Source organism: Pieris brassicae, chromosome 11, assembly GCF_905147105.1.
Source record: "Pieris brassicae chromosome 11, ilPieBrab1.1, whole genome shotgun sequence".
Taxonomy (NCBI): domain Eukaryota; kingdom Metazoa; phylum Arthropoda; class Insecta; order Lepidoptera; family Pieridae; genus Pieris; species Pieris brassicae.
Window position 1 is genome coordinate 6,042,529 of NC_059675.1, and position 22,319 is coordinate 6,064,847.

At 35.4% G+C, this 22,319-nt stretch overlaps 2 protein-coding genes across 5 annotated transcripts; both read right to left on the reverse strand.

The window, feature by feature from the left end:
* Positions 1 to 890: 890 nt before the first annotated feature.
* Positions 891 to 9,544, reverse strand: LOC123716195 (aryl hydrocarbon receptor nuclear translocator homolog). 4 transcript variants are annotated; one of them, XM_045671811.1, is made up of 14 exons: positions 9,340 to 9,544; positions 8,803 to 8,851; positions 8,128 to 8,208; positions 7,215 to 7,375; positions 6,891 to 7,063; positions 6,300 to 6,447; positions 5,943 to 6,125; positions 5,767 to 5,843; positions 5,141 to 5,351; positions 4,339 to 4,489; positions 3,704 to 3,849; positions 3,156 to 3,304; positions 2,706 to 2,868; positions 891 to 2,339 (listed from the first exon to the last, which is right to left on the reverse strand). In XM_045671811.1, the coding sequence occupies exons 1-14, from the start codon at positions 9,365 to 9,367 to the stop codon at positions 2,158 to 2,160; spliced, it is 1,902 nt and encodes a 633-aa protein (XP_045527767.1). In that variant the 5' UTR covers positions 9,368 to 9,544; the 3' UTR covers positions 891 to 2,157. The 4 variants fall into 4 exon arrangements, with proteins under 4 accessions (XP_045527767.1, XP_045527765.1, XP_045527766.1 ...); XM_045671809.1 differs by having other exon boundaries at positions 5,767 to 5,855; XM_045671810.1 differs by having other exon boundaries at positions 8,128 to 8,220.
* Positions 9,545 to 19,748: 10,204 nt separating this feature from the next.
* On the reverse strand, positions 19,749 to 22,077 carry LOC123716470 (acetylcholinesterase-like). Its single transcript, XM_045672234.1, has 6 exons — positions 22,070 to 22,077; positions 20,993 to 21,324; positions 20,678 to 20,883; positions 20,421 to 20,589; positions 20,147 to 20,232; positions 19,749 to 19,754 (listed from the first exon to the last, which is right to left on the reverse strand). Exons 1-6 carry the CDS (start codon positions 22,075 to 22,077, stop codon positions 19,749 to 19,751), a joined length of 807 nt encoding a protein of 268 aa, XP_045528190.1.
* Between the last annotated feature and the right edge of the window lie 242 nt (positions 22,078 to 22,319).

A 22,319-nucleotide genomic window follows, 5' to 3' on the forward strand; every position in this document is an offset into this window, starting at 1 on the left:
ACTAGATTGAAACACTATTGTAGAAAAGTCATTATTAAGTGGTCAATCAAGTAAAACCTGAAACAAACTCATTTTATTATTTTCTTTTAATGAGCCTAATAATTTTAGATTTCACTCGTATAATTATAGCTTACAAAATGGGATTTATAATCTCTTAGGCGAACATAAATTTTGTTGCGTTTTTATATTTTAAGAAACCCACACTTTTATATCTAAATAAAATATTAACTTATCAAAAAATATTCAGTATTTATAACCTACATAGTAATAGTTAAAAAGAAAATTAAAACATATTTAAAAGTTTGGTCCTTGTGGAAGTGTACCTTTAACGCAGCATTTCCTCCCTGAATTGCGATAGATATTTGTTGAGCGAGGAATGCACCAGCTCTGGGGTCACCGGTACTATCTACCAGGCGCCAACTTAAATTTTTAATAAAATATATATATTTAATGTTGCAAATTCGATGCGATTTATATTTTTATAATCGATACATGGTCCACACGGACAAAATGGGTTTTTAATCACACTTAGTCCTTTAAATTTCTTCGCACACACTATCCCTAGCTTTTATACTAACTACTTACTGACGTGAGACACATCTTAAATTATCGTGATTTATGTGTCTTTTTACTTTTAATGTATCATCTTTTTAGTTTTGTCTTAATAACTGTGTACAACATGTATTTTTGCACTTCTTGCCTATCTTATGTAATTTAATACTTTTTTCTTTACTCAGTGGTTGCCTGGAAGAGATCGCTCGAAAGCGATAAGGCCGCCAGTTGCCATCCTTTTGATTTAGTTATGTACATTTTTTTTATATTGTAATGTAACGAAGTGTTGATAAATAAATAAGTTAGCATTGGTAGTTTTTCGAAAATAAAAAACTGAATATCAATAAAAAGTATATTTCATCAATTAAAATAATATAAATATGCAAATAAGACATTTCATAAATGCAATACTATTTTAAATTTCCTTAAAAAAATAATCTTAGTAATTAAAAACCATTCTAGTAATAATTATATATTTTTAATATCTACCATAACTATGTAGGGCCAAAAAAAAAATTGTGTCGAGCTTGGTTGAATGGCCATGTACTCCTAAATCATTAACTTTATTAATGATGCATTAAACTAATACAGAAGAATTACCCAGGCTATAAGTTGAACAGCCTAGTAAAACTTAAATTAACACAATGTTATGTTTGTCATGAGTTCTTTTAATTGTATACTCTATGTAGTCCATAATCGGTATAACTATGTCAAATCTTTTTTTTCCATTCAAATTCCAACATAAATGACAAACATGAAACATTACTTGATATCTCTCGAATGTTAACCAAATATATTAAAATCATCATTAAAGAGTGAACCAAAATATAAAAAATTAGAAACAGAGTTGGATATTTTGGCTAATAAAATAAAAATAAGGCAAAAACTACCAAACAAATCAAATTTAGAAATTTAATATAAATTGGTCATTACTTTGATTAAAAATTGGAATGCACATGGTAAAAATCACTTTATCTATAGATTTTAAATTATTATACCTTTAATTACACTAATATGGTGAATGAAAATACTAGAAAAATAGTTTATATACACTTGATACTACGAGCCATACTGTGTTACCCTTAAGAATTTATAACTGTTGTCATGAACGATATGTAAAGAAAACTTTTCAATATTAAGAAAAACAATATTTAGGATTAATCTGATACGCTCGCAATATATGTATACAAAGTATTTAGTTGGACTTATTTTATATACACAATGTACTTAGAACAATATTCTCATTCATACATTCCTAAAATCAATAATACTATTTGAAACATTTTGCAGATCATAACAAATCATAAAATGACAATAATTAAACATATTTAATAAAAAGCAGCCATTAAAGGACAACAACTTAATTTTTGTGTTCTTATGTTCAGTGTATCTGTGTTCACAAAGTCACAGTGTACAAAAAATACAAACTGAATTATTCAACACATCTAATAACAAGAGGGATTTCGTGTACTCCATTTATTGACCATTAGCAATAGTTAAACACGTGGATGAACCGAGAACTTGAACAAGCACAGAATGTGCTCAATAGTTTTGACATTTCTTACTTATTAAAGTTACTTAACTTATCTATACATGTATACAGTATTATTCGAAGTTGGAGTTGAACATGTTGATGTTGAGGTCTTCGAAGGTTGCCGTGCCGCTTTGATCGAGAATTTGCAACATTTCTGACAGCTCGTGTGGAGCGTGGGTGCCTTCTGCACCCGTCCCCCCACCAGCCACGCCCGCCGCTGCACCCGCCCCACCCTGCCATGCCCACATACCCGCTGGAATTATATTTATTTTAATGCAGGCATATAATATTAATAGATTTAATAGTGTGACTGTTTAAATAGGTTTTTCTGGGTTGGTTTATTTACTAACCTATTTATTTTTAAGAGATAAAAATATATAGGATCTATCGAACAAATAGATTATAGAGAAGACATTCTGAAAACATAATAGTTCATTTTTAAACCCAGTATTCCTCGATGTGAAACGCTTATGTGCAAGTTATAGTAAGTAGTAACATATGTTAATACGGCAGGTTACGACGTCAACAACGTGTTGAGACATTAAAGACTGATCACTGATGATCAAGGAAATAGATTCGTATGAATATTATTGCCCGCTATAGTTGAAGATTTACGTACCGTGCGTGGGATGCGGATGATGATTGTGGTGATAATGCGCAGGGGGTAGGTAAGGGGGAGCCGCCGGAGGAGAGCGGGCAGGGCTGCCTCCTGGCCCCGTTGCTGCTTCGGGCCCCGCATACGCGTAACTCTCGTTCTGCCCCGCTCCGCTTCCGCTTCCGCTCTGAAATATAATTTATATTTACTTTATTATTTCGTCTATTAACCTATCCAGTCGGAAATTATTATTGATCTTTAGAACAAAAATACTTTAACATTGTACAAATGATTAACCCTAAACAAAGTATGCATTAAACAGTAAGAGTTACATGCCATCGGCTATTTCTGAGAGATAGCAATCTCAAAAAGTTGATACTTTTGTCTATAGTTAACTTTTCACGATTCTGTTTGTGACGAGTTGACAACGCTAAAACGACGGATTCCTTATAACGACTAGTAGTTTATCCTCACCGGTCTCAACGTGGTCCATGTGGTGTGAGGTGGCGTGTTAGTGGGTCGATGTGGTGAATAGTCGGGCGCGTAGTGGGCGTACGCTCCGGCCACGGCCTCACCTGGAGACCTCGCAGTTACGCCGCCTGCCGTGCCAGCCGATGTAGCACCTGGCAATTATAAATGAACTGAGAAATTTTTATTTATTGGAGTTTCTGTGCCTGACATACATCGTCAACTTTATAGGTCTTTGATGTTCTCGGTTTTTGCAATGTATTTCTCAAAACGCGCATTTCATGCATTGGTGTGCAGCCGGGATTCAAACGTAAAACTCCAGGGTTTTGAGTCGCGCGAGTAGCCTGGTAAATTGAACTCATTAATACAAATTAACCTAATTTTATTTTAAAATATTTGGATTGTATAAAATAGGATTACATTCCGTTTTACACTTTACTTAAAATTTAAGCGAAAACACGTTTTTTTAATGCATCATTTACTTATTATCTAGTTTCATTGAATTTGTCGTTTAAGTTAAATTCAAGTGCCGTTTATTGGTAACGTATACGTACTGTGTAGCGGGGCAGGCGCAGGCGCAGGTGGGGGCGCGTGATGACCGTGGTGTAGAGGCGGGGCCTGATACACGTCTCGCTGTCGCAAGTGGTAGTCGTAGCTCTCTTCTGACACGCTTTCGCCACCCGCACTGCCCAGGGAACGACTACGAATATAAATCTCAATTACCATTTCTAACCACGGGTCTGAATAGTTGTTAGTCCTGTCAGGATGGAATATTACAAGCATGGATACAAAAACATTTATGAGACTATCTACTAACTAGAACGTCTATGAATTTGAATTTTGTTCTCGTGCTAAGGGAATCACACGCTTTTATTCGCTGTGCCCACTCCTAATAGAAGAACGTCATTTCTTTGATTTTATATGTAATATATATATGATTAATTTTATGTCATCTGAAGCTACATGTAATGATTACAGGTAAGGCTTGTAAGGACAAGCGTCTTGTAAATGCTGACGTTAAGTGTTAAAAATAGTGTCAAAGATTTGTTGCCTGTTTTTAGAACTAAATTCATATTCGTAATTTACTATTCATGCCTATGAGGTACTACTGATCATAAAGGACACGCTTAAACATACATAAAACAGTAAATATTTGTAAAAATACTATTAAATTATTGCATATACTCACTTTGCCAATGTGTTTGTACACACGATGTATTCAACGTCATCGTTGTAAGGATTCAAAAAAGCGAAAGCAGATGTTCTTAACCACACCCATTCTCTGCTTTTAGTCCGAAATCGGTACATAAGAGAGATTATTTGGCCCTTTAATTTCAAAACTGAAAAAGAAATTACGTGTGATATGAAAATATAAATAACAACATCACTAACAACTATAACTTGGCGATGAGTTATAAGTTACAAATCTTATAATGCTTTTAAAGGGAAGTGAAGGTTATTAATGACTATAGTAACGGGGAGAGCAGTGTTGGCCTAGTGTTATTAATGTACGCCTCAGGTCGTAGGTTCGAACCCCGGTTGTTCATCAATGGACTTTCTATGTTCGCATATCACTCGCTTGTGTGGTGAAGAAAAATATCGACTTAGACTCAAAAAGTTCATGGCGTGTGCCACATAAGCCTGATCATCTACTTGCCTATTAGAAAAAATATATCACGAAACGAAATCTGAGGAGCAGACCTTAATCGTTGTAGCGCCACTTATTTTGTATAGTAAGGGGAAGTAACATTATATGGGTTACAAATTGACATATTTTGAATAACTACATTTTATATTCATTAAAATTTGACATATTGATATAGCTCATTATGCTGTAGTGAAAAAATATAAATATAACTTTTAAGCATAGTAAAAAAAAACACCAGGTTTATTAATTAGTTTTTAGACCACGGCATGCCTGTACACTTGCGATACGTACGACAGAACGATTATGTAAATTACTTGTCATTTTACTTGAAAAATTTTGTCACCTTGGTCAAAGTTATCCCTCATGTGTTGCTGGTCTTCTGGGTGGTAGAACTCATAGCATAGTTTTCCCAAAAGGTCAGCCGGTGCATAGCCTATTACTTGGGCCGCACGTTGGTCCGCAAATGTAAATCGGCCCTCAACTGAATGACGCGACACAAACTCTACTCCGCCACTGCAGAGGCTGCCTTCAGCTGCATTTGGTGTTGATGTCACCTATTTTAAGATTTTTTAATAAATTTCATGTATGTGCACGTATGGATTAACGTATTTACACAGGCGGGAGACAAACGTGTGTTAACAAACGACTTCGGAGAGTCCCGGCAAATTAATATTTTTCCGGGTGACAGCACGCCACATGACAAGACAAATATTTTGGAGCCGCAGTTCTTACAATTACCTTTGAAAAACCTTGAAGCTAAAACTCGGAAGTACTACAGACAATCGTCAGTAGTCAACAACATAATAGCTTTATTGCTTTAACATTTAATCTTCAGTCCGTATCTGTTTTAAAAAATATATTATACAATTAATCATACGCCAATCAACCGCACAATACCAATTTTAATAAATGCATTCATCATTATAACGGTTTTTAATGTTAATTTTAAATATAAAAGCAATACAAAACCTGTAATCTCCCAATTGCCACCAAACAGCAATGAGAGGCGTGAAGCTCATCGTCAACTGGCCGATCCATCTGCATACCTGGAAACAGATCTGATTTCCCAAAACGCATAAAATATTGAAGTTATTGTTATCATACAAAAATTATGAATAACAGTGCAAACAATTCATTACACAAACCTGTGGGCGGCCAATTTTTAATATAACCGGTGCAATGTACCACTGCGTAGTTGTGTCCGTCGTGTGAGGGGCCGAGGGAGTTGCGCGCGCGCAATCGACCCAAGTGCGCGCTTTCAGCTGTACCACCCACGCGCATACGGCAGATGAATCCGCGTCGCGAACCCATCACTTGCCGCATTGATGCTATAAAATACAAATATTAAATGTTAAGATACGGCCTATTTTATTGAGTTTTACTTATTACAGACAGTTAAGAGAAAGTTGGATGAATACCTCCTTCTGATTAGTTATAAATAGCTAATAAGTGTTAAAAATATGTATAAATAAAATGTCTAAAATATAAAAAAAACAACATACACTGGTGACCCTCCTTTTTGACAGTTCCAGTTTTAAGATCCAATATACGGCCAGTGTTTTGTGGTTCTTGAGTACTCAATTGTTCCCGAACTTTTTCAACGTCATCTGGATGAACTTGGTCGTACAAACATGATGAATACCATTCACCCTATAATATAAAATATATGTAATAAGAAAAAAGGTATCTTATATTTAATCATATTATAGGGTAATTTTAGAGTAGGTAGGGCTTTTAGTTGCCAGTGAGTGGTATTATTAAGTAATTTTCTAAGCCATTACCTCTGTAAACTTCATTAAACTGTAGTGATGTTTATTTGGAATAAATATTTATTTATAAAAACACTCCCCAAACAGGCGACCCTAAATTGACAAGAGTGCACAATAGTAAATAAAATTTACAGACGAAATAAACAAACTTAAGAAAATAATTAGGAAAACAAAATTACATGAAAAAATACAAGAAATTAACTACTATAGGCACTAACAAATAATAGAACTTTTAATAGTTCACTTAACGGACAATGAAAAGGGTCAGTTAACCTATGTAATTCGTTAACAAAATTAATACACCATAAAATAAAATGATCATACCTGTGAATAATTTAGTACAGGTGCTATACTATCGCTAACATATATGACACGACCTGTGTCGCAACTGACGACGAAGAGAAAGCCATCTGCTGCTTCTAGGATTAAGTGTTTCAGCTCTTGATCAGTCAAAAACGATGGCTTATAAGTACCATCTGTTGAGGTATTACCAGTACCTATAACAAAGTTATTGTTTTTAAATAAATTCAGAGACAACGTATATATTTGATATCTTCTAATAACAATAGAAATATAAAGACTATGAAAGCTTCGCCCCTATATAATTATAGAATGATTTTCAGAAATTAAAGTACATTTTAGCGTTACCTCTCAATGCTTTCATATGCGCTACCGCCATACGCAGTATTGTCAACTTGTCTGGTTTCCGTGCTAGAGCCGAACATGTTGGAACCATATCAGATAGTTCCGTGATATAAGCCGTCATCTTGTTTCTTCTTCGCCGTTCAATCTCACAATGGTTCTCACGGCTGAAACAATAGTTACATTAAGTATCTGATCAATATAAAGTTTTACATGAAATATGTATGATGTACATACGTACTGGTGATTCAATTAAAAAAGTATCCTAAATACCTTGATTGTCCTAGTTAATATTTCACACAGTATTTCGATTATAACATGATACCATACTATGAAATTTGTATACTTGTCTCTTTAAACCATATAGATCGGCGATAATAACCATGGCATAAAATTATCATAAGTACGAAAAAGTTAATATCGAAGTAAACTTCTTGCGTGATAAGACACGTTTTCAATCAAAACAATGATTGGGAACCTAATATTTTTTTAAATTGTTCTCATAGTGTAGTTTAGGCATTGTATCACATTGATTTATCACACACTTTTTTTTTCGTAATCGTAAGTAGCCTTGTAACTAAAACATACATAAGTTTGATTGTCCTGTACATCTAAATATACGTGAATAAAACTATAAAGTAAGTTCTAAGTTAATTTACCTTTCTGAAATATGATTTAATTAAATAAATGAAATTATTCTTAATGAAATTTTTTTAAATAAATTTTAAACTGTTTCATTAGCTAACAAAGCTTAATAGTTTTTAAGCTATTAAGCTTTGTTAATAACTTTCAAACTGAATTCTAATTTAATGATTATATATATATATATCTATTTTTATTTAATTAATTAAAATATAATATATATAAAAGGTAATTAATTTGGTAAAGAAATTGTAAATTTATAATGAGCAAAATATACCTTGCAAATCTCTCCTTATCTTGAATATTGTCCTCCTCCATCCTTGTGTATTTCCCACCACTTGCGTCGTCGTCATCGGACCTGATAATCAGACTTGTTATTTTTTAATAAATAAATTAAGGTGAATATGTGAACTGTTTGTGTTTACAGTAAATGAAAAAAAAAATATATTCTTTACTTTAAAAGTTATTATTTTATATTTTTGTAATTATAAAAAACTATTAATGATATACAATAAATGAAATAGTTTTTAATACTTGCAATAAATCACCATGAGTTTTGGTAATAGGTCACAATTACTTTATAATTCAAGTTAGTTCTGTAGTTACGTTGCAGGTACTTGCTACTACAACTTTGAGTAAGCGTTTGTTAGTATCTTCTTTTTATACAATATAATTTATATTACTTGAGTAAAATTTTCTAATATATATGTGTTATGGGATTGCTGTTCAAAATGTATAACCTTGAAGTAGATAGACTTTTGTGCCTTCCAAATCAATTCAACTAAACAATGAAATGGAGTTATATGTTTTGATTGATTATATTGTGAGAAAATACTTATTTGAATTTCAACAACAGAACACAACAAAGGGGTAAAATTATATTTGATAAATAGTTTAAATATATGAATGTTAAACTGTTTATTTTAGAGCTGTAAAATACAGAGAGACTTACCCAACACTACCAGCTCGACGTTTTTGTATTTCCTTTGCTGGGTCAACCCCTACAGTAGAAAAAGGAAAACATTATAAACATTTCAATTTAACTAATGGCAGCTATAGTTCTTTTAATTACTAATATATGTGTCTTTTGCATTACAAAAATCTTATAGTAGTAGTTAACTAATGATTTAAATAGGTCAGGTTTAAACTCAATAGCAACATAATCACAGTATTTGCAATTAGGCAAAAATATTGAAAGCAAGGATGTTCATATCACGGATTAAATTTAATTGAATATGCACACTTCTACAGATAAAATCATCGAATCAGCATTTCAACGTTATAAATTTTTTAACAACGCGTCACGCGGATTCCGAGAGCCCTGAGCAACGTCAATACAATTTGTGATTTTAACTTTTGTAGTTAATGTTGTTGTTGAATACAATTTTTAGAGCAGGTTTATTAATTGTACAATACCTGAATACGAAAACTCTAAACAATAGTACATAAGATATTATCTGCAACAAGTAAATTAACATTCTAAACCAACCGGGAATTGTGGGAGCCACGGCAGACATGGGTAAATACACGCATCAGTCCACGTTTTATTAACTTTTTAGTTAATAATTTATCACCACTATCACTAATAAAATTCTTAAGTACAATAAACACACAGTTTTAGAATGTTTATCTAACAATTTTAACACAACACAAGCGCCATTTTCATTTTTCATTCAAGATGACACACTGCACAAAAAACAAATCCATTGTGAATAGATCTCGAAAATTGGTATAGACTAAAACACAGGGAAAGAGATTTCCCACAGAATATGAAGTCTGTGAGTTTAGTTTATAATAAAATGTTTCTTTTTATGTAGAATATCCAACCATTCGTGTTATAGCAGACTATAAAGCTTAAAATAAAACAACGTCGTTTGTGTGTTAACCAAAAACTCTATAACATGATTATTATACGTGTACATGCTAGATTCATTACATAAAATGGCTGCCGTATTGATCGATGGGTTGTCACTACCAAACCATGGTCTTTAATGAATGTTAAGAATTCGATTTGTTTACATGTATTATTTCATATTTGAATCAAATAATATCAAGATAGAATATATTTTGATTAATAAATAAGTTAAACAAAGGCATTTTTTTTAAACAATTAGTTTATTTTGATAGAAGTCGTGTTATCTTTAACAAAACTCATTGCATAAAATGGAAAATTCAGGAACTTACTTAAACTTTTGAGAAATTTTACCCTTGGGTTTTATTAACTGGAAGAAGTTAGTTTTTTTGGTCGCAATTTTATCATAGAAAGAAAGAGAAGGAAAGCTTTTTTTGACGTATGAATCATTAACGACTGTATATTGTTCACAAACTGTACAATATTAACTAAATTTTACGTATACTAATAACACAAAAACGTCACACTTTCGTATGCGAATGATGCGTGAAATATCAATAATGTAGGAAAAGAAATTAAACATCTGCATATGTCAAATATTTTATTTAGGCTTAGTTAAATACTTAGGCCTAAAATTATTTCCTAAACAATCTAAGAGCCGCAATTTGCTTTAAATGTGTATTTAATTATATATCATAACCTTTTTGATGTAAATTATCTCTTTGAAATATACAACCAAAGGTAACTTCTTACCTTACAAAAATTAATTAATAGTTACGTTAGTTAGGTACGTTAAGATTATGTAATTGTTAAAAGGGTTCTAATAAGCAATTTGTGAATCAACGGACGATGGTCGATAAAAGCGTCTTGTGCGCAGAAGTAGTCCACTTGTAAACAACATCAGAAGGAGTATAATAGAGATTCCACACATTGCGTAAACGCCGCCGCGTAGTCGATATTCATCTGGAATTATTGATCGTAATGAGTAAGACGTGTACGTCTACGATTCTTTTAGCAATAGGAAGTTACAAGATATTATTAGCCAAGAGTATGGTGAATTAAAAACATTAATTCTTAAACAAAGTCAAGGTTCTAACGTACCTCCATACCCAACTATCATATCAGAATATTTATTATTTCGTAGTGTAGAGTTTGCTAGTTGCGGTAAATATTGCAGCCAAAAGAAAATGTCTTTCTTTACACTTTTGAAACGACAATAATTATAAATCTCTTTGTCACAAATTTCGAAGATACTTTTATCTTTCTCCGTGAACCGTGGCCATTTTTCTTGCGTTGTAGGAGACCTGAATGAACAAAATAATTATTTTAAAGAATCAAACATTATTTTTTGTTCCTACTTTCATAAACATAATATAAATATCGACTTTGGTCCGCGATTTAAGCACGTTTTAATGTATTCAGAAAAACTAAACTCGCGCAGATTACTATACTAATTACAATTATAATTCGAATGGCAGGCCGTGTATAATCCTATAGGACTGAAATCCACCAATTTTCTTAAATCAACCTTTGTGGGCTGATTGAAGTAGAGGCATTTACAAAAGGTATAAGTGGCCACTGCGCAAATATTTCTTTACCCATTACTCATAGTAATTATAGGTATTTATTTTACCAATGCACCAGTTTCTTACTCGTTTACTGTTATCCCTGCTTTTCGTCATTCTCTGTTAAATATTGTTACGAAGACGGGTCGACTGCAATGTTTCTAGATTTTTCCACTAGTTAGAGAGCTTTTCAGCAAGCTGTAATATGATTTCTGACCGTTTCAGGAGAGGGTCAATCACATATTAGAAAATTGTAATTTTCATAATGTTACCCTAGTTTTCAGGAAGCTGAAACCTTTTTTCAGTCGGTTTCAGAACATGTGTAGTCGAGTAGTGCAGTTTTCAGGAGACCCGTTTTCAGGCGTTTTCAGGCCTAGTTATACCCCTTTGGTGAAGGAATATTCTAGACCGAACTTTCTAGGTGTGAGACAAGGACGAAATGATACGAGAGAGAGAGAGAGAGAAGATCAGAACTTTCTCGAAACTAGACGAGCACTCTAGAACGCCGTACGACAAGGACGGAGCAACGTGCGAAAGAGACAAAGAGTGCGAACGTTCTAGAATTGTGCAATCGCTACTCAGTAGCAAGCCCGCCTAGAAAGTTCTCGAATATTGTTTAGAATTATTCCCAGGGATATATAAGCGAGCCGAAACGCGACTAGTCACTTAGTTTTGAATGCGATTACACGAGAGAAACACCGAAGCGATAAAGTGCGAATAAAGTGAATATAAGTGATAAAGTACTGTGTGAAGTGTGCATAAGTGAAGTATTTAGTGACTGTGTTTTTGTGTGTTATTAGTGAATCTCTGCAATTAATTTTGTGCCATAAATTCCTCATTGATTTTTCAAGAAATAAACCCTTGAAGAAATCTACGGCATTTTCTATCCGATCCCCTAGCTCGTAACATTTTGGTGTCAGAAGTGGGATAGAAAAATGCCAATTACTCCAAGGGAGAATCAAGAGGAGTCTGTGGCAGAGACTCCAGCTGCGGAGGGAGTGCAGACAAGGGCGCAATCAGCACGTGACGCCGCCCGACGACAAAGTTTTGATGCGAACCGTGGGATGGGCGAAAGCAACGAGGCCAACATCCTTCTTGCTCTGCGTCAAATGATGGAGGAACAGGCACAGGCACGCCAAATGATTGAAGAACAGACACGCCGGCAAGAAGAACAGGCACGCCGTCAAGAAGAACAAGCACGCCAAATGATTGAAGAACAAACACGCCGGCAAGAAGAACAGGCACGCCGTCAAGAAGAACAGGCACGACAAATAATGGAAGACCAGGCACGCCGTCAAGAAGAACATACACGCCAAATGATGGAAGAACAGGCTCAGACACGTCGCATGATAGAGGAGCAGGCACGACGTCAAGAGGAGCAGGCTCGCCATATAGGAGAAAAACTTTGTGACCTGAAAATACAGGTAGATAAAAAGATTGAGAATTTGGAATCTGATATGGATTGTAAGCTATCCACGCAGGATAAACGTATCCTTGGAATAGAAAATGAAATCCAATGCCTGAAGACCACTGGTGTTGTCACGACTGTAACAGCACCTGGAAATCTGAAAGTGCCTCCCTTTGATGGTACATCTTTTTGGGGCGCGTACAAGCTGCAGTTTGAGACTGTAGCAGAGTCAAACGGGTGGACTGACGATCAAGCTGTTACCGCCCTTATTCTGGGACTGCGAGACGAAGCCCTCTCCATATTAGATACCAAGAAAGGTAAGGTGACGTTGAAGCAACTGCTAGATGCCCTGGAATCACGGTATGGAGACGCACATTTAGAGCACGTTTATAGGGCGCAATTGAAGGATAGAATACAACAGACAAATGAAAGTTTGCAAAAATGGGGACTTGAAATAGAGAAGCTGGTAAGGAAGGCCTACGCATCCTCACCAGATGTTGCAGACAAGATGTTGGTTCAAGCTTTTGTCGACGGTATTCGAGACCGTGAAATTCGAATGGCTGTGAACCTTGGTCACCATAAGGACCTTAAGGATGCTCTTGCCCATGCGTTGGAGGTGGAAGCATTTTGCAAGGATCATCGACCTAACCGCATCAGGGCTGTCACGGAAAAACCAAGTTCCCAACGTGGACCCACCTGTTACCTCTGTGGGGAAATAGGACATATGAGGTTTTCATGCCCTAAAAAAGATCTCAGAGGCGAAATAAAGACTAGACGTGAGGAACCGGAAGCAGCGGGTGTGACTGCCGCTGAACAGCGGCAGGGAAACGAGTAGAAGCCAGGACCAAGGGGCGGGTGCTGACCGGTTCTGTAAGGAAGGCCCCAAAAGTTATGATCACTCAAACTCAGGATGGGAATACCATTGTTATCGATGGAGAAGTTAACGGATGTAGGTGTGAGTTAACCCTTGATACTGGAGCTTCCCGGACAGTAATTAGATACCAACTTCTGAAGTCATTTTACAAAAGCCTTTCTGGTGGAAATGTACAGCTCCTTACAGCTACTGGTCAGCACATAACCGTTCGAGGGGAAGGTATCGCTACCTTCAAGATTGGGGGAAGATCATACAGACATAAGGTGGTTATTGCTGACATCGTGGATGACTGTATTATCGGTTTAGACTTCATGAAGCATTACAACTGTAAGATTGACTTGGAGAACGGTACGTTCAAGTGTAGAGATGAGGTAGTTTCTCTAAAAGGTAATACATTGCAGGGTGGGTATGACGTCTATAGCTCCATCACTGAAAATAGTACAGTCAGTAAACAACGAGATATAGTTCAAGAAGTATTAGAGGGTTGTAAGGAATCCTTGTCGAAAGGAGAAATGTTGAAAGCAAAGGAACTATTGAAGTCATTTTCAGACATGTTTGCTACACACGATGGAGATCTAGGAAGGACAGGTGTCGTTAAACATCGAATTGAGACTGGAACCGAAAGACCGATACGTTTGCGACCGCGACGAGTACCTGTCGCATATAAAAAAAATATAGATAAGATGATTACGGAAATGTCAAACCATAATGTCATCGAATCATCTTCCAGCCCTTGGTGCTCTCCAGTAGTTTTAGTCAAGAAAAAGGATAACAGTTTAAGGTTCTGCGTCGACTACCGTCGTCTTAACGATATCACAAAGAAGGACAGTTACCCCTTACCTAGAATAGATGACACCTTGGATACCTTAAGTGGGGCAAAATGGTTTACAACTTTAGACTTGAAAAGTGGGTACTGGCAGGTGGAGATAGACCCAAGTCATAAAGAGAAGACAGCGTTCTCAACTGGAAAAGGACTATGGCAGTTTAAAGTTATGCCGTTTGGGCTTTGCAATGCGCCTGCTACCTTTGAAAGACTAATGGAGAAAGTACTGTCAGGACTGATAGGACAAGCCTGCTTAGTGTACTTGGATGATGTAGTCATCATTGGGAGAAATTTTGAAGATCACATACGGAATCTGCAACGGGTGCTCACCAGACTTCATAAAGCCAACCTGAAATTAAGTCCAAAGAAATGTTTATTTTTCAAAAGAGAAGTGAGCTACTTGGGTCACATTATATCTCAGGACGGAGTTCGAACAGATCTCGAGAAGATAGTTGCGGTGAAGGAATGGCCAGTACCTAAAGATAAAACTGAAGTCCGTGCTTTCTTAGGTTTATGCTCTTACTACCGAAGATTCGTGAAAAATTTCGCGGATATTGCAAAACCTCTTCACAAACTCACTGAAGAGAAGAGGAAATTCACATGGGATGAAGAGTGTGAAGTTGCATTTAATGAGCTCAAGAACCGACTATGTGAGACTCCGATACTAGGCTACCCGGACCATGATTGCGAATATGTGGTAGATACAGATGCCAGTGGAATTGGCATCGGAGGTGTACTATCACAGGTAAAAGGTGATCGCGAGGAAGTAATAGCCTACTTCAGCAAGTCGTTATCGAAACCAGAACGAAACTATTGTGTCACTCGGAGGGAACTACTGGCTGTTGTGAAGACGCTGCAGCATTTCAGTAAATACTTACTAGGTCGCAAGTTCCGTCTTAGAACAGATCATGCTGCATTAAAATGGCTACTTCAGTTCAAGAACCCAGAAGGACAAGTGGCTCGATGGATCGAACAATTGCAAGAGTATGACTTTGCTACTGAACATCGCAAGGGTAGAGCGCACGGGAACGCAGATGCATTGTCTCGTAGGCCATGTGAAGAAGACTGTAAACATTGTACAAGACACGATGGTAGAGAGGTTGCACATGTGAGGATACTAAGAACGGATACCATTAGTCCAGATTGGTGTGGTAAATTAATTCAAGAAGAGCAACAACAAGACTCTGACATTAAACCAATTCTGGACTGGATGAAAACTTCAGCTATAAAGCCGCGATGGAATGATGTTGCATCTACTAGCACCACGACCAAGAGTTACTGGGCTCAATGGGATAGCTTAGTTCTTCATAATGGGGTGTTATGTCGTAAATGGGAAAACGCTCGTGGGGATGCATCTCATCTACAGTTAGTTGTGCCAAGATCCAAGATTCGCAACATATTGGAAATGTTTCATGACGGCTCATCAGGCGGACACTTAGGTGTAAAAAGGACTCTTTTGAAAATTAAAGAGAGATTTTATTGGATACATTGCCTCGAAGATGTAGAAGACTGGATTCGAAAATGTAAAGCTTGTGCAGCTGTTAAAGGCCCACAGTCGAGAACTAGAGCGAGTATGAAGAAATACAATGTCGGAGCTCCATGGGAGAGGATAGCAGTTGACATAGCTGGACCATTTCCGTTAACAGAAAAAGGAAATAAGTACATCATGGTTGTTATGGACTATTTTACGAAGTGGCCCGAAGTATTCCCTATTCCCAATCAAGAGGCAGTTACAGTAGCTGAGATACTTGTAAATGACGTATTCTCTAGATTTGGAGTACCCTTGGAAATGCACAGTGATCAGGGAAGAAATTTTGAGTCTCTACTATTTCAAGAATTATGCCGATTAATGGGAATTCATAAGACGCGGTCTACTCCATATCACCCACAGTCAGATGGAATGGTGGAACGCTTCAATCAAACTTTGGAAAGGCACTTGGCAAAACTGGTGGACAATCATCAAAAAGACTGGGACAAGTATATTACATTATTTTTAATGTCATACCGGTCTGCGGTTCATGAAACCACGAATGTTACTCCTGCTTTAGCCATGTTTGGGAGACAACTTAGATTACCAGCGGATATTGTAACTGGGCGACCACCTAACACACCGGAGAGTGTTACAGAATATGCTGCGGATCTGCGTAATAAACTGGATGAAATCCATGAACACGTACGAGTATCACAAAGCAAAATAAGTGAGACTGCGAAGATTAGGTATGACAGAAAGACGAATCATATAGAATTTAAAGAAGGCTCGCAAGTATGGCTCCATAACCCAACAAAACGAAAAGGCAAATCACCAAAGCTTCAAGCTGACTGGGACGGTCCATACACGATAGTCACGAAGATAAATGACGTTACCTATCGCATAAAGAAAGTGGGTGGTTTAAGGAGCAAACCGAAAGTCGTTCACATAAATCGATTGGCTCCCTATAAAGGATGTAATGATGCTCGGGACGAGCATGTCTAAGGAAGGGGTAGTGTTACGAAGACGGGTCGACTGCAATGTTTCTAGATTTTTCCACTAGTTAGAGAACTTTTCAGCAAGCTGTAATATGATTTCTGACCGTTTCAGGAGAGGGTCAATCACATATTAGAAAATTGTAATTTTCATAATGTTACCCTAGTTTTCAGGAAGCTGAAACCTTTTTTCAGTCGGTTTCAGAACATGTGTAGTCGAGTAGTGCAGTTTTCAGGAGACCCGTTTTCAGGCGTTTTCAGGCCTAGTTATACCCCTTTGGTGAAGGAATATTCTAGACCGAACTTTCTAGGTGTGAGACAAGGACGAAATGATACGAGAGAGAGAGAGAGAAGATCAGAACTTTCTCGAAACTAGACGAGCACTCTAGAACGCCGTACGACAAGGACGGAGCAACGTGCGAAAGAGACAAAGAGTGCGAACGTTCTAGAATTGTGCAATCGCTACTCAGTAGCAAGCCCGCCTAGAAAGTTCTCGAATATTGTTTAGAATTATTCCCAGGGATATATAAGCGAGCCGAAACGCGACTAGTCACTTAGTTTTGAATGCGATTACACGAGAGAAACACCGAAGCGATAAAGTGCGAATAAAGTGAATATAAGTGATAAAGTACTGTGTGAAGTGTGCATAAGTGAAGTATTTAGTGACTGTGTTTTTGTGTGTTATTAGTGAATCTCTGCAATTAATTTTGTGCCATAAATTCCTCATTGATTTTTCAAGAAATAAACCCTTGAATAAATTCACGGCATTTTCTATCCGATCCCCTAGCTCGTAACAATATATAAGGTCATCGACATCAGTCCGTATGATTGCTATAATTTTCAACACATTTAAAAATAAAGAAACAAAGGTTCGTAAGCAGGTACGTAGACTAACACGAATTATTTTAATATTCTACACAACGACGACGTGACAGGAATGGAATTTTATGCTAGATACGAGTATTATGCCAAAGCGTTCTTTTAGCCCATCTTAAAGTAGATACATAATTAAAATTCTTATAAACTTTGCAATACACTTCCGACGTTTTATACCAACATAATTATGAAAACTACTTATTGCTTATAATTATTACCATAATATGATATTACTGCGTTGCTTCTTATATATATCTACCTCTTCTCTCGGATCTCAAATTATACATTGGGCCAAATTGTCATTCAAGTAGGAAATATGCATAAAATTTAAATTTGTAACAAATATATTTTTCTCCAAACTTTATTATGTACACGTTATACTAAAAGGTATTTTTTTTGTTCAAAATTAAATGTGACTTCAGGTGACATAACATTGGATCTAACGGTGGCGATTTTTATATTATTAACTACTACTTGTAATTGTGAGAAATAGTTGTAACATGTATTATAAAACATAGTAAAACCGCAATGGGTAGACAGCTCAGTTAGGATATAGGCATATAGCAATATATGTTAGGATAAGAAAAGGTTTCTAGACAATGTCTTACTATGATCTTCAAGATGATATTTTCGGGAGTACTTTTGTATGATAGAATTTCAAGCCAAAGTATTAGTGAGTCTTTGATGTTCTTTTAAAAAGGAGAGGTTTTAGCTTCTTCCACGATATGCATAGCAAATAAAATTTAAATATGTATGTAAATTTTATTTTATGGACTTGAATATCGTTTCTTGAGGGGCTTAAATTTATTTAATATTTAAAAACTAGGTGGAAAAATAATTTAAATATTTCCGAGATTATTTATATATTTTATTACTTTAAAATATGCATGTTCCCTATTAGATATATATTATATACGTAACATTTATAAATTGTATAAATAAGTGTGGCTGATTATTTGCTGACTATTCTATAAAAAATACATTTACCCAAACTTCACAAAATTAATTACATAATATCGAAAAAAAATCGATATTTGTTTCTCATCATTAGTAGGAGGTCTTCTAGCGACTTGAAGTATAATTGCATCACCAATCAAAGCAATTAGATCGGCGCCGTTAACTGCTCCTAAAAAGTTAAGAGCAATATCAACGACATTTGGTATTTTATATAGATTCGTTTTTAAATTTATGTGTATTAAAACTATTTTTTTAATACAGTTGCTGAAAAAGTGGCATATTGCAGCGACGTATAGCGTCCAGGATATGGGCTATTAAACGCCCGTGCTTTTTCTTTACCTTTTCCGCACTCGTGCGTTCTTTTTCCCATCTGTCAAAACAATGTCTATTAAAAAGAAAAAACCAACCACGAAGTTTTTACTAAAAAAAACAAAAAGTTTTTATGATTCATATATATGCATGAAAAAGAAAAAGAAACTACTAATTTGTTTCAATATCATATTTAATAATTTGATTCAATTAGTTAGGTTAGGTTTAATTTAATATAATCTTATTAAATTTCATTTCATTCAAAAAAATTGTACTGACTACTGGCTTGGCTTGGAATGGCCATCGCTTTGCCTATCCAGAATGGGTAAAGAAAAAAAAACTCTCTGATTATATTCTTTTACGGTTGGCGCCATTTTACAAAAAAAATCTTGCTAGTTTAGTTATTTGTTGCACAAAATGAGTAATGATGACGATATTTTATTTGAATGAACACCACCCGAACTCAGTCTAATTGCACAAAATGCTTCGGATAACATTTTACCATATACGACAAATTTATTGCGTGGAGAGAAGCGAAACAAACAAATAGTTTTATTAAATTGCTTATTTTTTCGCAACTGTATTAAAAATAGTTTTTCAGTACACGTGCGGAACCGTCATGAGGTCCATGAGGACCTGCAATATGAGGTCCAATCTCTGTCCGTTTGAAAAATTTGTGTTAAGTTTTGACATTATTATATGTAGGTGACACAAAGTTCACCGGGTCATCTAGTAATTATATATGTACAGATCCTTATAAAACATAGACACCTATTGCTGTAATTTATTAACATATATATACAGTTATACTTTAAAGCACATACCTGTGAAATTTAGGCGATTACCGTAAAGGTCAACCTTCGACGGAAAAGAGTATCGGAAAACATACACTCTAGGCACTTGTGCAGCGAGTTTCTCTGCTAAATAAGAACTTCCAATAGCCCAGTTTACAACTGAGTCCATAAAACCAAGCGACTCCAATGCGCCAAAATTGTCTATATTTTCTTGTATTCTATTCCAGTATTCCCAACGAACTGCTTCTTGTAACTAATTAAAATGCAAATGTCAGAAGATAATAAAAATAATGCTTATATACGATGATATAATATTTAAAAAAAAGTATTTTGAAATACCGTTTGATAAGTTTCCGATTTTTTCAATAAAAGAACTTGCAGAATATTTGGTAGAACGTTTTCCGTAGAGAAATCATATATTTGCTTGTAAGTTTTCCTTAAAAAGCTCTTGAATAGACTATCTGAAAAAATAAAGTCTTATATGAATGAATCGCGAACGAAAAACATTATTGTGCTTCAAAAACAAGAATTGTAGGTCCGAGTAACAAAACAATATTAGGTACATGTTCTATAATTTATTCTGGTTCTCAAGTGCCTACTTGATAATGTAAGTTTCATACAAGATATGGGTAAAAGACATAAAGCTTACCACGAAGCCTTAAACTGTTTAGATCTGTAGTGCCAATCATAATATCCACTGGTATATTCAATCCACTTGGATGTCTAATCGCCTTGTCCAAAGTAAAAGGTAAATACTGCATTGATTCTGGTAAAAAGTCGTCGGAGGTAGGTTGCATATATTTTTCCAATGTGGTATTCTGAAAAACGATTTCGGTAATAATTTTTAATGTAGATAAAAAGAAACTAAGTAGTTCTTAGCGTTTAAGTAAACGCGAAAATACTTACTGAAAATAATTTTGTCATCTCTTCCAAAGGCTTATCTTTCATACATTGCAATATATCTTCATCTCTTGAAGTATAGTTCACACATCCCATAGCGCGTGCAATTTCTTTTGAAACCTTCGCTTGTTCGCCTGCAGTTACACTACGATTCTCATAGATTCCTTGCCACATATTTCTCGGAGACATAATTATGACTCGATGATATAACCCTAAAAGTTAGAGCAGAGTATAGGCTCTATTCAGAATTTAATAATAAATATTAATATATTTTATCATGTGTGTTAATTAAAAAACTTAATAAGGTATGTAATTGCGCACCAGTTGTTCTCGGTGAAACCAGATGGTGCAAGACGCTGTCAGCGCCTGCCGAGTGACCCAAGAGCGTTACTGACGTTGGGTCTCCACCGAAGGCGGAAATATTCTCCCGGACCCACAATAACGCCATGTATTGATCAAGTAAAGCAAGATTTCCTCGAGCTATCACTGATTTTAGAGTAAAAAATGATAAAAGATGAAGTCGATAAGCCACTGTAACAACTACCACGCCTTCAGATGCTAACTCTTGACATGGTAGGTTTAAACTACCCCCGGTCCATGTCTCGCTGTAAAATATTATAATGACGGGTTGAAGCTGCCCATCCACTCTCTGCCTGAAAAACACATTAGATATGAGCCCTACTTTGACGAAAAATTATTTCTATTTGTTTGTACCTGCGATAACCTGCGTATAGTTATCAATAAAGCAAGCTTTTAGAAGACGACAAAGAATTAACGACCGACTGACTGACCTATTGGAGAATGTCAATTATAAAAACATCTCACCCGCGATGTCCATATATTTAAATACAGACAATTTTCACTGGAATCTTTACTGTCTGTTTCTAATTGTGGGCAACTTGGCGCTATACGGTGGGCGAAAAAAGTCCTTTTCCAATCTTTATGTCTTTCTGGTGGCTTAAAAAAACAAACAAAATATCCTCATTAGTTAAAAGGTTAAAAAAATATGAGTTAATGCAGGCAAGACTCAAACTTAAACACAAAATAAGTTTATTCATATAGGTAAGTACACTTATGAACGTCAACAGAAACATGTTAAATTGAATCCAAATTTACATTTACTGCCAGTTCGCAAGTTAAGGTCGTAGTATAGTCGTTATAAATTATACGTTGGGTTACTGATAGCTTAAAAATTATTACATTATATAATTATAATCTCTATTATATATTAAATAGATACTTACAGAAAATCTCAGGTTTCCAATTGGTGGAGCTGCGTATGGTATACCAAAGTAAATTTCAATTGGTTCTAAAGAATTCTCCATAAACACTTTTATCTATAATTAATTATGTATTAATGTTGATAATCAAAAGTTATGTTACCAACTAATAAAATGCCTCAACATTGTGTACTACCTTTTTATGAATTTCAAATAAAATAAAACATACTTGATACTTTTTGACCATCACTAGAAAGATATATTGATACTCACTCCAACAACACGGCCTTGAGCGATATTTGCTACAGGATCTTGGCCGGAAACTATCGTAAGAATACACAATAGTGAACATAGTAACATTTTCATTAGAATCATAATAACTTTCTGACGTTATTCAGCAACATTTAGATACCCAATGATTGAAAGCA